This window comes from Rana temporaria, chromosome 4 (assembly GCF_905171775.1).
Source record: "Rana temporaria chromosome 4, aRanTem1.1, whole genome shotgun sequence".
Lineage (NCBI taxonomy): Eukaryota > Metazoa > Chordata > Amphibia > Anura > Ranidae > Rana > Rana temporaria.
Window position 1 is genome coordinate 64,895,810 of NC_053492.1, and position 14,742 is coordinate 64,910,551.

General features: G+C 43.9%; 1 protein-coding gene across 1 annotated transcript in view; it reads right to left on the reverse strand.

Moving 5' to 3' along the window:
- Window positions 1–309: 309 nt before the first annotated feature.
- Window positions 310–14,742, reverse strand: part of GCFC2 (GC-rich sequence DNA-binding factor 2) — a 50,202-nt gene continuing 35,769 nt past the window's right edge. Inside the window, exons 13-18 of the mRNA XM_040348505.1 lie at window positions 9,215–9,321; window positions 7,877–7,953; window positions 7,384–7,450; window positions 5,099–5,245; window positions 3,665–3,789; window positions 310–562 (exon numbers count right to left, since the gene is read on the reverse strand). Of these exons, the coding sequence (XP_040204439.1) occupies window positions 463–562; window positions 3,665–3,789; window positions 5,099–5,245; window positions 7,384–7,450; window positions 7,877–7,953; window positions 9,215–9,321 (623 nt within the window). The 3' untranslated portion in view covers window positions 310–462. The remainder of the gene's footprint in view (window positions 563–3,664; window positions 3,790–5,098; window positions 5,246–7,383; window positions 7,451–7,876; window positions 7,954–9,214; window positions 9,322–14,742) is intronic.

The window sequence follows — 14,742 nt, forward strand, 5'->3', positions numbered from 1 at the left end:
AGTATTATAATGTACACATATTCTCCACACGTTCATCTCCTATTTCAGCTTTCTGTGTCTACCACGTGTTCACTGGACAGCGATTCAACACCATAATCCCTATACAGGGACTGCAAAAAAAAAAAGCCAATACCAAATTCAGGCAAGTACACTGCTTGCATTTAAAAAATGTATTTAATGGTGTACTTATGAATAGAGAGCTGCATTAATTTGTGTTTTTTAATTTTATCTGCCTAGAGTTAAAGCTTTATGCTTCCAATGAGGTCACCTTTAAATATAATAGAAAAGCTGAAAACCACACAGTACAGGTAATATTTGTAGAATATTTTATAAAGGTAAATTTACACTTTAACCGCATATGGAAAAAATAACGAACTCTGAATTATAAAAAGGTATTCGGGCAATAAACAGAATATCATGTAAGAGTGCTGTGACGGGACGGCCTCGTTTTAGAGATGCTGGTCATGTTCTCAGTGCTATGCTGTACTTCTTCATAACTTCCTCTGCAGAGTTCTGAGCTTTTATCTTCATCAACAAAGATGTCAGCATCTCCATACTTTTCCTGTAAGGACAAGTCAAACCTTACATACCTTTCTTCATCATTTGACAATACTGATTATTTAAAGCTGAACTCTGACCTTCCTTTAAAGCTAGCCATACACCTATAGATTATCTGAAGATTTTCTATAGTTAGATGGAAAAAGTGCAACAGCTAAACTGTGTGGATGGGGGAATCTCCCACTGGGCCAAGCTTCAGTATCTTGCTAGTCGGCCCAACTGGCTCTCAACATAAACAATGCCCGCACCCAATCAGAATATTCAGGTATTGCGAGAGCCAGCGGGGCCGACTATGGAAGCTTGGGTCAGTGAGAGATTTTTCCATCCACACAGTTCAGCGTAGATGGAGGAATCTGTTCCACTTTTTCCATCTGACCATAGAAAATCTGCAGATAATATATAGGTGCATGGCCAGTCTAAAGCCCCATACACACCATCAGATTATCTGCAGATTTTTGTCTTCAGATTTACCAAAACCATGTAGTACAAGGGCCTGCCTGATTGCATACAAATTGAAACTCTTAAGGTTTGACCTCCTATTAGATGGTTTTGGTAAATCTGCAGAAAAAAATCTGCAGATAATCTGATGGTGTGTATGGGGCTTTAGTCTTGCAGACCCCTCTCTCCTGTACTGAAATTGCTTACTCTGATTTCACTGCACACAGCGAGCTTCTCAAAATGTGCATTAGAAGCTAAAGCAAGTCAGACAGACCTGCCTCTATCCCTGGCTAGAGGATGTTCAGCATCATGGAAAGTTTAAAAACATTACCCTCTTAGAAAAGAGCTAGATCAGTGGTTCTCAACTCCTGTCCTCGGGACCCACCAACACGCCTGGTTTGCAAGATAACTGAAATACATCACAGGTGATATCATTTGCTGCTCAGTGATTGCAGCATTCTAGTCTGCATCTTCCCAGGGATTTTCCCTCTGCTTCTGTTTTGGTGGCAATTCAAAAACCTTTAGATTTACCCTCACTTTCATTCTCAGTGACACTGGTCACTAGAAGAATTTATTTATTAGGCTTCATTCACACTTGGCGGACTCCGCCTGCTCCCGTCGGCTCAGCGGGAGATCAGTCCGCAGATCTCCGCTGAGCCGACGATGACAAGCTCCTCTCTGCTCACTGAGCGGGGAGGGGCTTGTCGGGCACCGCTGTGTCCCTATGGAGCGATCTGATGAAAACGGACAGCATGTCCGTTTTCATCAGATCTTACACGATCTGATCCGCATGGACGGATGGGGACGTGGCCCCCATACGTCTGTTTTTAGCGGATCGGGTCGGATGTCAGCGGACATGTCTCCGCTGACATCCGACGCTCCATAGCGATGCATGGAGTGGCCGTTCAGGTCCGCCGACAGACGGACCCGAACGGCCAAGTGTGAATGAAGCCTTAGGGTTCTTCTCCCTAACAATAATAATCTGAGTTTCAAACGAAAGATGTAATTAGTTTATGCTACCTTAAAAATCTTAATTATAGTCTTTAAATCTAGTCAGAGAAAAAATGTCCTGAGGCCAGTGGAAGGAAGAATGCCCCTTATATTGGAGTTCAATGGGAGAAAGAATGCTCCTTACGTTGATAGTCAATGGAAGCAAGAATTATTATTATTATTATTAAAAAATGTTTATAAACGCAGTCTTACCCATCGGCCTTGATGCGTATAATTTTAATGAGCAGGGAGATTCTGATCTACTTAATCTAGCTCCTTTACTGGGAGAATGTCCCTAAAATTGGCAGCCAGTGGGAGGAAGAGTGGCTCTTACATTGTGGACAGTGAGAGAAAGAATACCCCTTATATTGGAGGAAGAATGCTCCCTACATTGGTGGTCAGTGGGAAAAAAAGAATGCTCCTTATTTTGGTGGTCAATGGGAGGAAGAATGCTCCTTATTTTGGTGGTCAGTGGGAGGAAGAATGCTCCTTATTTTGGTGGTCAGTGGGAGGAAGAATGCTCCTTATTTTGGTGGTCAGTGGGAGGAAGAATGCTCCTTATTTTGGTGGTCAGTGGGAGGAAGAATGCTCCTTATTTTGGTGGTCAGTGGGAGGAAGAATGCTCCTTATTTTGGTGGTCAGTGGGAGGAAGAATGCTCCTTATTTTGGTGGTCAGTGGGAGGAAGAATGCCCCTTATTTTGGTGGTCAGTGGGAGGAAGAATGCCCCTTATATTGGTAGTTAGTGGGAGGTAGAATACCCCTTATATTGGAGGAAGAATGCTCCTTATTTTGGTGGTCAGTGGGAGGAAGAATATCCCTTATATTGGTAGTGAGTGGGAGGAAGAATGCTCCTTATTTTGGTGGTCAGTGGGAGGAAGAATGCCCCATGGTTAGCCTTAATGACAAATTCTGACGCAGGTATACCGTAAAAATACATAGTTTTTATAGTGCATTGAGTTGTTGGTATGGACTACCACTTTTATCTGTATAAATCTCACCAAGGCTTTACACTAGGGTTGTCCCGATACTAGTATCGATATCAGCACCGATACAAAGGATTTGCCCGAGTAAATGCTTCACTCGATACCTGGACAGTCAGGGATGAGTTACAAGCATCGATCACCGCTGTATAGATTTTAATAAAGCCTCCCCTCATGGCTTTCAGCCGCTTTAGTGAAATCTATACAGCGTTGATCGGTGCTTGTAACTCTCCCACGCACCACTGTGTCCTCCTCGGTTCGCCACTGTGTCCCCTTTCCGTTCTGCTGCCCCCCTCGTTTCTCCTTCATGTCCCCCCACCGTTCTCTGTGTCCCCCTCGGTTTTCCTCCGTGTCCCCCCTCCGTTTTGCTGTCCCCCTCGGTTCTCCCCCGTCCCCCCCTCCGTTCTGCGGTCCCCCTCGGTTCTCCTCAGTGTCCCCCTCGTTCTGCTGCCCGCTCCAGTTTTCCCAATGTGTCCCCCCTCCATGTCCTCCTCTTTCCTTTTCTGAATGTTCTAAAACATGTGCCACTGTCAGAAGTTTCACTAATCGGTATCGGCAAGTACTTAAAAAAAAAAAAAATATATATCGTTACCTGTACTTCCGTCTTAAAAAAGTGGTATTGGGACAACGCTACTTTACACTTTAACATGAGCAAAGAAAACCTACAAAACAGAAGGACCTCTGCTCTGCCACTTACCTGTCATTCTGTTTCTGTAGAGCATGGATGCACTGTTCCATGTGTTTACTAAAATTAGCAAGCTTTGCCAAAGATAATCCGCTTTCAATGCCCTTAAACCAGCTTTGTGGAAGACACTCTACGACCTGCAGTTAAAAAAGGAAATAAAAACAATACTGTATTGGAACTGAATAAATGATCCTATATGAAAAGATACACATTTCCTGGTTGAGGTTCAACTCTTTATGACCACTGCATGCTATAAGGTAACATAACAGCTCCTTATCCAACAAATAAACACTGAAAACTGGACTGGCCTTGTCTCCACCCCTCTTGTTGTTGTCTGCAGGCAAGACAAAACCAGAGAAATTCCCAGCTCAACTAACCAACCAGTCTGCTTACCAACTAAATTAACCTGCCCAACAGTATGCGTTAAAAACAGGGGTTTAGTTAGCACACATCGGTTTGTTACTAGTGTAATATTGATGAGGGGAAACATTTGGCACCTTTGCTGCCATTGTGCTATGTGCTGAGTGTTCAGTGTGCCCCTGAGCTTTGATGGAGGGTTGGGCTACCTTCAGGCCCATCTGCCCCTTATCTATCCATGTGCTTCCACTGTGTAGACTCTGATAAATGTAGAAGGGTTAGGACTGCAGGTATTACAGGGTGTCGTGAAGTGGCCTTGCAGCTTACGTTTGCAAATGTGTGCTAACTAAACCCCTGTTTTAAACGCAGGACAGGTTAATTTGGTTGCCAAGTTAAGCTGTGAACTGTCTCTGGTTTTGTCTTTCATGCATTACCTTCCATGTGCTCCTTGCTGTGAAGGCCAGATATAAGTGGGGGGCAGGGGTCATCTGTTTGTTACTGTAGTGTACTGTATGGAGCCTGCTGGGTTCCTTCCACAGCTCCGCTCCCTGCACAGGCTATGTACAGCACAGTAATGATGTCACTGGTACTTTTACAAGGTAAAATCTGGCCTTGTAAAGGCATTTTTTTTGTTCAAAAAATGTGAATTTACATCTAGGCTTACCTGTAGGTAAAAGTGGTCTGTAAGGCTTTACAACCACATAACTCCCAATTTGACATTTGCTTGGGTGTGGGTCCCCAAATGCAAAACGTGTGAGTTCAGGGACACTCACCCACATGGATGTCAAATTGGGAGCAGCAGCTGTGTCCGTGCAGCTGCTGCAAACCAATTGACCTGAATGGGATTGTTTGCATGCAAGATGCATGAAACACTTGTGCATCTATAACTGCCCCCACACAGCTTTGCACTTATGTTCATGTGCACCATGTGCAGGTAAAACACGCCCCCCCCCCCCCCACATGGATAAACTCTTAAATACAACCTTACTCCATTTCCAATAGTTTCTTTGTAAAATGTTACCTGCTATCCTCTACAACTAGAAGAAAAAATAAACAGGAAAAGGATAGCAAAGAGGATGAGACATTTACCTTGCTGCACTTGGTGACTGCATCACTATTTGGCTCGGTGTTAAGCAGTACCAGCAGGAGGTATCGGTTCAGAAGCTTGTCAAGAGACAGTTCCTGGAGAGTTTCTTCTTCAAGAAATCCATCCCAGCGTGTCACATTGCCCAGCAACTGAGAAGACAAGCAAGATAAGTCATTATGTGGCATTAGAGACTTCTGAGAAACACAACAAAGATAAGTAACAGTCAGGGTATTGCCTGGGGACTCCAACGGCAAGAGCTCTATATCACACTATAGGGGTTATTTACTAAAGGCAAATCCACTTTGCACCACAAGTGCACTTGAAAGTGCAGTCAATGTAGATCCGACGGGGACATGCAAGAAAAACAAAACAAAACAAAAAAAAAAAACAGCATTTTAGCTTGCACATGATTGGATGATAAAATCAGCAGAGCTACACTCATTTCAGATCTACCCCTCAGATTTACAGCGACTGCACTTCCAAGTGCATTTTCAAGTGTACTTGTAGTGCAAAGTGGATTTCCCTTTAGTAAATCAAGTCAACCTCTATGTACTATGAAGCTCAGCCCCCCCATGCATTCCTATTCACGCCTCATTATCAGCAGTCTCACTGGCCAGCATCAATGTGTAGTTTGCCTCTCTTCCTCCTATTGACAGAATCTCAGAGAAACTGAAATGACCGAGTCAATATCTCCTTTTTTTATTTATTTTTTAAGATTATAATGTATGTATATTAAATACAATGACGTGGATTCCACGAAACATATGTCAGAGGCGCAGGTCTGACATTCCGTTCCCCAGCTGATACCGCTCACAGTCTCTGCAGCTACGATTTGGACATCCGACCCCACGGTCCCTGTGCGATCGAGATTGAGTCTACACGCAACGCATGCAGTCCTAGTGCCGGGCAGGCACCCACACAAGGGGCCATTCAGCTTGTTTTTAAAATGATGTTTTATTAAAGCGGTATTACACTATAGATTTCCTCTTGTTTTTTGGGGATATCATGAGCATCAGCATCATGGCAGTGTCAGCGTTTGGTGAATAGTGTACAGGCACTGTAACCTGTTCTGCCTATTAGACCTACTGTTTCATTAAAGCGGTCCACAAAATCTGGTAAGCGCATTCCCTGTTAAGAGCACATCGGGTGAAGTTCTATTAGATGGTGGAGGCTGCATTATCACCAGGATTGATTGCATGAACACTAATTGAAGTATTCTGTGAAGGCGATCCCTTATGAACTGTGTTTAACTCATTGTGTGAATCAAGAGACACCAATCTTCTCACCTTTTTTTCACATTTTATTACTCTAATTTTGTTGTATTTTTTTCACAGACGTTATAATTGTTACACTGAAGATATCTCTAGCTAGAGATTTATTGGATTGTTGGTTCCATATGTATTAGAGTGTTTATTTTAGCATTTTCACCCTGTCAATTGGGATCCCCCCAGTTGGCGTGTCCCTGTTAGGCTAATCACATTAGGTGATTTATTCTACTAGCGCCCTCTTCCACTTTTCTATTCCATTGCACATTATATGATCATATATTTTGTTTTCAGAGGAGCAGCTTGGTATTATAAGTATTTTTATTTCACATAGTAGTAAAATAATTTTGCTCATCACAATGGCGCGGAAATACACCCCACTTTCATATTAAATACAATACAATAAATAGTCTTGTGTCACAAAAGAAATGGATAACTTATCCCCTTTTCTATAAATATATAGTTGTCACTGTGTGTTGGAGTGGTTAGGGATAGCTCTAGTTATTTTCCTGGAGCACAATACATTTGTTAGATGTGAATAATAGAGGCAATGGGGACCTCGTTAGACTTAATTCATAGTATGCCTGAAGTTTTTACAAAGTTTTTACAAAGCAGCTGAATTCCTGAAAACAAAATTGGCATTGATGTATTGGTACATTTCCCCATGCCTGGCTTCCCATGTTTTTTGTTTGAAATTTAATAACGGTTTGCTTATTAGCCCTACAAATGGCAAATAAAAAGATTCAACCCCCACCCCCGGCCTCCAATTGGATTTGCCACTGGAAATAGCTTCTATGAGGGATTACGGATGAGAAAATCTGCCTGGGATCAGTGCAAACTGTGAACTGAAGCCAGGCAGATTTACTCATCCGTAATCCCTCATAGAATCTACTTCCAGAAACTTATTGAGAATGTTCTAAATTTTGACAATGGCAAAACAAACTAGAAAGCCATGCCCCTGGGGGACCCTCACATACAGGACACAGTGCCAACTGACTTCTAGATAATGGGAGGTAACTTACTTTCACAGCTGACCAGAATTGTCTCTCTCGAAACTTAGAATGTGGAGAGTTTCTGTCTTCTAATACTCTGCAAGACACACATACACAGAGGAAAAAAAAAAAAGTTTAATCTTGAATCCTTGACTAATTCCCCAACCATACTTCATTTGTTTCCCTTTTCAGACCTCAAACCCATCTCTTACATAAACTACAAGCTGAAAAGAAACCATAACACTGCAAATAAAAAGCAACTATTTGGATCCCAATATTGGAGTTTTTACCCACCCCTAATATCAAAGTAACCCAAGAGACCCCCTTTATTCTCCAAAATATTGGCGTTACTTTCCTTAAAAAATGCTTTTTTCATTTGTAAAACTAGGGAGGGCAATTGTGTATTTATTTATTTTTAACAAACACTTCTAGTTGAGCCTTCATACATATTTTGTGGAACCTCCTTGGTTGGTAAGAGTATCGCACTTAACCCTTCTTCCAGTTTTAAACACATAAGACCTACCTTTTGGGATAAAGAGGAATATAAACATCATCTTCAATGGCCTTTTTTAGCCTTGAAACCAGACAAGCAATGAGATCCTAGAATCCAAGAAAACATTACCAGTATAAAAATAGCGTAGAAAAGATTTTTTTTTTATTTCTGTCATAAAATTATTATTACAAACATTTTGCAGCTTTCATACTACTTTTACATATAGTACAGATAGAAATTAAACAGCCTAACATAAGAATAAAATATACATAGCTCAATCAGCTGTTATGTGAATGTGAAAACATATTAACCAAGTTAAATTCTAGGTGAAAAAAGCATAACCCTAACCACTGTATGGTCCTGGCATTGGGAACGCAAAACTGATAAGACAACCAGGACCTCCTGCTCTGTTGGTTAAGTCAGTGTTTCTCAACTCAAGTCCTTTAGGCGCCCCAACAGGTCATGTTTTCAGGATTTTCCTCAGATGAAATGGCTGTGATAATTACAAAGGCATTTAAACTGATCAAATCACCTGCGCAAAATAATGGAAAGCCTGAAAACACGACCTGTTGGGGCACCTTGAGGACTGGAGTTGAGAAACACTGGGTTAAGTGATGCATGCAGTCAGCAATCTGCCTGCTTCCCAGTTCTGGGCTGTGCAGATCCCTAAGGCCTCCAGTATATGAGCCTCCTGCATTAAGTAGACGTTATCTGGATTCTACTGTAAAAAAAAGTAGACGTTATCTGGAAAGTATAAAGTACTGTTTTTCCAAAATCACAATCTCCTGCATTTGGATGTACCTGCATGTACAGGTTTAGATGTTAATGGAGACATTGCTTGTTTAGGTAAATGCAGCTATACGTCACATGTCGATCACCGGGTCCCAGCCAGTGACTGACCGCTGGCACCCGGCAATCAGCTCTTGGCTTCACGGAACACAGCTCTGTGAGTGTAAACAGCACAGAGCTGTGTTCAGCGACTGGGAATCTAGTTGGTTCCCCAGTAAAAGCAGCACACAGTAGACATATAAACACTGGTTAGGCACATACAGTATTTAACCCTTTGACTGTCCTAAATGTTAACCGCTTTCTACCCAGTGTCATTAGTACAGTGCATATTATTAGCACTGATCGCTGCATTAATGGCACTGGTGATGTTAGTCCCCACAAAGTGTCAGATTGCCTGCCGTCCCACTATAAGTCGCTGATCTCTGGTGGTATTACTAATAAAATATATAATAAAAAACTAACTAAATAACATTTCAGTATATATCCCATAGTTTGTAGATGCTACAATGCCCACGCAAACCAAATATATATATATATATATATATATATATATATATATATATATATTCCATATCTCACCTTCACAGTCTTGCTGGACTCATTCTCCAGTACATGTGTCTTGCAGAAGCACACCAGCCTTTCTGTTTGCTGTGAGGACAAAGGATCCCACACATGCTCAATAAAACCTGGAATAAATAATATGTCACCTTAAATATCAGATGTCATCTAGCAAATAGAGTAATAATAATTAAATAAATGTATAAGATAATTTAAAAGTGTAAGTTTAAGCAAACAGCTAAACACAAACATGAAACAAATACATATAACGTTTTTTACCTGCCAAAAAGATTGCATTTTGTTTAGCTAGATTTTTAATCCATACCTGGACTATCAAACGGCAATGCCAAGATCTATTCTAACTTTTCTCTACTTCAGCTAAAGCAAAACAACTTGGTCAAGGACAGTCCCAGCCTCCAATTGGATCCTCAAAAAGCAACAACACACTAGTGGAGGCAGCCCTCTGCTCTCTCCTGCACCAGAAAGCTTTCTGTATGCTGTGTAATGCTGTAAAGGCTAGTTGGCTTAAAGAGCTGCCCTTTCCTTTCATAGGTTGAATCCTGCTGTATTAGGCAACATTTCAAAATACATTAAAGAAGGTTTTAATAAACAACGTAAAGTTCAAAGTGTGCATATCTGCCCAGAGTTTTGCTTAAAGGGAAAAATTAACATACATACTCATCTAATGTTTATGGCTTCAACATTGGTCCAATGCTGCAGCTGTCCCTCGCTGGCTCTAAAATCGAGAACTGATTGATCGCATGACGGCCAATCGCTCAGTTCTCAGTCTTCACTGAGCAGATATATTTTTAATGTGAGGTAAATCATCTTTTAGGCCCCATTCACACCTCAGCATTTTGAAGCTTGAAACTCCAAAACACTGGAGGAAAAAAAAAAAAATACCAGTTACTCACCGGTAGCTGTTTTTCTATGAGTCTTACAGGACGGCACCTTGAGAGAAGACTGGCTCCACCTGACAGGAAACACAATCAAAAAGAGGTTTAAAAACCCCGCCCCTCCCCGTGCACCTCAGTTCGTGATAAAGTAACCACCATAAGAGCACGGGAACCAGTATATGAAATACAAACCATACGAAGTCATCAGGGTGGGAAATAGGCCTGCCGTCCTGTAAGACTCATAGAAAAACAGCTACCGGTGAGTAACTGGTATTTTCTCGAGTCGTCTTCCAGGACGGCACCTTGAGAGATAAGCAAGTAACCCTCAGGCCTACCTTAGGGCGGGACCACTGCCTGCAGGACTCTTCTGCCAAACGTCAAGTCTTGGGGTGACAGGAGTTCCACTCGGTAGTGTTTGAGAAAGGTGTTCTGGCTTGACCACGTTGCTGATCTACAGATTTGTTCCACTGAAACTCCTGCTCTCTCTGCCCAGGAGGTTGCTATAGATCTCGTGGAATGTGCCTTGACTTTAGGTACTGTTTTGCCAGCCTTACTGTATGCTACTGAAATTGCCTGTCTTATCCATCTAGATATGGAGGCTCTAGATGCTTGGCAACCCTTTTTCTTTCCTGAAAAATTGATTAGCAAGTGTGATGAGCGTCTGAACTCGCTCACCCTTTCTAAATACGTTAACAAACAGCGTCTTACATCCAAACAATGAAAGGTTCGCTCTCTTTCATTCTGTGGTTTTGCGCAAAAAGAAGGAAGTATAATTTCTTGTGACCTATGAAACTTCGTTGCCACCTTAGGTAGGTACAGGGGATCCTGACTTAGGACTACCCTGTCCTCAAATAAACGAAAATAAGGCTCTTTGATTGAGAGCGCTTGCATGTCTCCTATTCTTTTGGCCGTGGTGATGGCCAAAAGAAAGGAGAATTTAAATACTAACAGCCTAACCGGAATGCTGTCTATCGGTTCAAACGGAGGTTTGGATAGCTGGTCTAACACCAGGGAGAGGTCCCAAGGGGGAACTCTGGATATCTGTATAGGTGACAACCTATCCCTGGCCGTCAGGAACCTCTTAATAAGAGGATCCAGAGCCAGCCTCTTGTCTAAAAAGTAGGACAAGGCGGCAACCTGTACTCTTAGGGTTCTCGTAGCTAGACCTAGATCTACCCCTTCCTGAAGGAACTCCAAGATAACTGATATTTCGGGTAGTGGAGCTTGTCTTGCCGCGCACCAGCGTGAAAACACTCCCCAGGTCTTGGCATAGATCTTCCTGGTAACTTCCTTACGACTCGCTAAGAGGGTATCTATTACCTTCTCTGAGCAACCCTTCCGCTGCAGGTTCCACCTCTCAAGTACCAGGCCGTCAGACTGAAAAAGCCTGGCTCTGGATGAAAGATCGGCCCTTGCCGCAGAAGGTCCACCCGGGCCGGGAGAGGGAGGGGAGGAAGGACTGACCACTGTTCTAACATTGGAAACCAAGATCTTTTGGGCCACCAGGGAGCGATCAGGATCAGCTTCCCTTGTGAACGACTCAGTTTTTGCAATACCCTCGGGATCAGATTCAGAGGAGGGAAGGCATAGGCTAGGTAAAATGTCCAGGCCTGGGCCAACGCGTCCACACCTTCCGATCCCTGATCCCGGGAGAGGGAGAAGAACCTTTCTATCTTCTTGTTCCTCCTGTGAGCAAAGAGGTCTATTTCTGGGATGCCGAAATGATGACATACCCAATCGAAAACCTCCTGACTTAGTTCCCACTCTCCCTGGAGAATGGGTTGGCGGCTTAGAAAGTCCGCTTCTAGGTTTAGGACTCCTCTGATGTGAACTGCTGACAGGGAGCGGACCCTCTGTTCTGCCCAGCCTAGAATTTCTAGGGACAACCTTAGGAGTGAACGGGACCTGGTGCCTCCCTGATGGTTCAGGAACGCCACCGTGGTCGCGTTGTCGGAGAGAATTTGTATTTCCTGGTTCAGGATTCTCTCCTCGAACGCTTCCAAGGCTCTTCCGACCGCTGATAATTCTCGGAAGTTGGAAGACGACTCCCCTTGGTGTCGATCCCAGGAACCCTGGGCCTGTAGGCCCGCCATGTGGGCTCCCCATCCCCAGGAGCTGGCATCCGTGGTTATCCTGAGGGGGTTTGACTGGTTCCACTGAAGGCCTCTCTCCAAGTTCCGAGGAATGAGCCACCACTCTAGAGTATTCTTTACCGACTCTGGAATGGAGACCCTGGAGTCTAGGGATGTTTCCTTCCCGTCCCAGGAGGAGAGGAGGAAGGCCTGTAGTGGCCTGTAGTGGAGCTGGGCCCACGGAACTGCTGGGATGCATGAGGTCATAAGTCCCAACAACCTCATGATCTCCCTGAGTGAAATATCTGCTGTTCCCCTGACAGACCTGACCACTGAGATGAGTTTCTGGACCTTGTCTACTGGTAGGAGAAGCTTTTTCTCTAAGGAATCTATTAAGAATCCCAGATAGTTTTTCCTTTGTTCTGGGAGGAGAGAAGATTTTTCTCTGTTTATAATCCATCCCAAGGATTCCAGTGTAGTCAGGACGGTGGTCAGGTCCGTGAGAAGAAGTGCTCGACTGGGATTGAACAGCAGCAGATCGTCGAGGTAGGGAACAAGGGAGATGCCCTTCAGATGTAGAGAGGCGACCACCTCTGCTAGCACCTTCGTGAAAACTCTTGGGGTGGAGGCAAGCCCAAAGGGGAGAGCGGTGAATTGCCAGTGTTGGATCCCCTGTGGGAAAACAATGGCGAATCTCAGGAATCTTTGATGGTCCTGGTAAATGGGGACATGGAGGTAGGCGTCCTTCAGGTCTATGGTTATCATAAATACCCCTTCTAAAAGAAGTCCTTTGAGACTGTAAATGTTCTCCATGCGGAACCTCTTGTAGAGGAGATAAGTATTCAGGGGTTTTAAGTTGATAATTAGACGGAATTTCCCCGAGGGTTTTGGTACTACGAAGATGTGAGAGTACACCCCCTGACCCTGTTGGTCTACCGGAACCGGGACTATGACCCCCTGTTGTGCTAGGTCTGACACATTCCCTAGAAGGCTTGCTGCTTTGAGGGGATTTTGGGGTAAATGAGTGAGGAGGAAAATTGGTGGGGGAAGATGGCGGAATTCCAATCTGTAGCCTTCCTTCACTATCTGCAAAATATGAGGACTCCGCGTTATGCTTTCCGAAGCTGGAAGAAATCGGGAGAGCCTTCCCTCGACTCTCGAGTCACTTGGAGTCTTTCCCAGCGGGTTTAGGATCAGGGAAAAGGATTCCCCCTTTTGGTTTATCCTTTCCCGTGATCCACCTCCTATTAAAGGCCGCTCTTCGGTCTGAAGGTCGGTTTTTATTCTGGGGGCCTCGAAAAAATCTTCTCCTATTTTGTTTAGGTTTGGGAGGGAACCGTTTACCCTTTTCTGAGGCCCTAGTTAGAGCCTGGTCTAAACCTGTCCCAAAGAGGAGGGATCCCTCAAAGGGTAGGGCACAGAGACGGGATTTGGAGGCCAAATCTCCTTCCCATGTTTTGAGCCATAGTGCCCTTCTTGAGGCGTTAATAAGAGCGCCCGTTTTAGCAGAGGCTCGAGCGGACTCAATTGATGCGTCTGCTAGATAGGCGACAGCGCTACCTATGACTCTAAGGGAATCTCGGATATCCTTAAACTTTGAAGTCTGCAGGATATGTTCCAACATCCTGGATAGCCAGGTATCCGTATTTCTAGCAATGCAGGATGAGGCCAGGGCGGGCCCAAGGGCTGCCGCATTAGCCTCCCAGGCCCTGCGAAGGGAGGTCTCTGCCCGTCTGTCTAGTGAATCTTTTAAATTCCCAGCATCCTCAAAGGAAAGGTCAGACTGTCTAGACAGTTGAGCTAGGGAAGCGTCTAGTTTAGGGACTTTGAAAAATTTGTTTTCTAGTTCCTCCTTAAAGGGACAGCGCCTTTTCCAGGTTTTGTACCTAAGTAACTTCTTTTCAGGTTCTGCCCACTCTCTTAGAACTAAGTCCTGAAGAGATTGGTGAACTGGGATAACCTTAGGCTGGGGTTTAGCTAAACCCTGGTACATCTTATCCTGTGCTGACACCAGTTCGGTCGGCTGCTGAATCCCCTCAGAGGTATAGATAGCCGCCAGTAAACCACCCATGTCATCCGCTGAAAAAATGAATTTGCCTGATCTAGCATCTTCATCCTCCTCATCTGTCTGGCTATCAATGAGACCCTCTTCCTGAGCCTCTGAATCCTCAGAGTCTGACAGAAGAACGTCCCTAGCCCTCAACAATTTTGGAGCCGAGGTGGATAAGCTTTCCTGTGAGGAGCGTCCAGCTGCTAGGGGATCAGGTCCTTTGGGTTTTAAGACCTCTTTAAACTCTTTTAATGTGGAAAGCATCTCTGACTGAACTGTCAGGAATTCTTTCATTATTAGCGAAGTTTCCTTCCCTGTGAGTTTTTGAATGCACTTAGCACACAAAAGCTTGGAATAATCTGTGGCTAGCTTAATGCTACAATTCCCACATCTTTTAGCTTTAGATGTATGTTTAGCAGAAACACTAGAAGCCTCCCCCTGGGCAGTAACCTCTTTCCCTGAAAGTAAAAGACAAGGCTTTAATACAAAAAGGAGTAGGGGAAGGGAAGGGGGGTGTGTGGGGAATAAGGA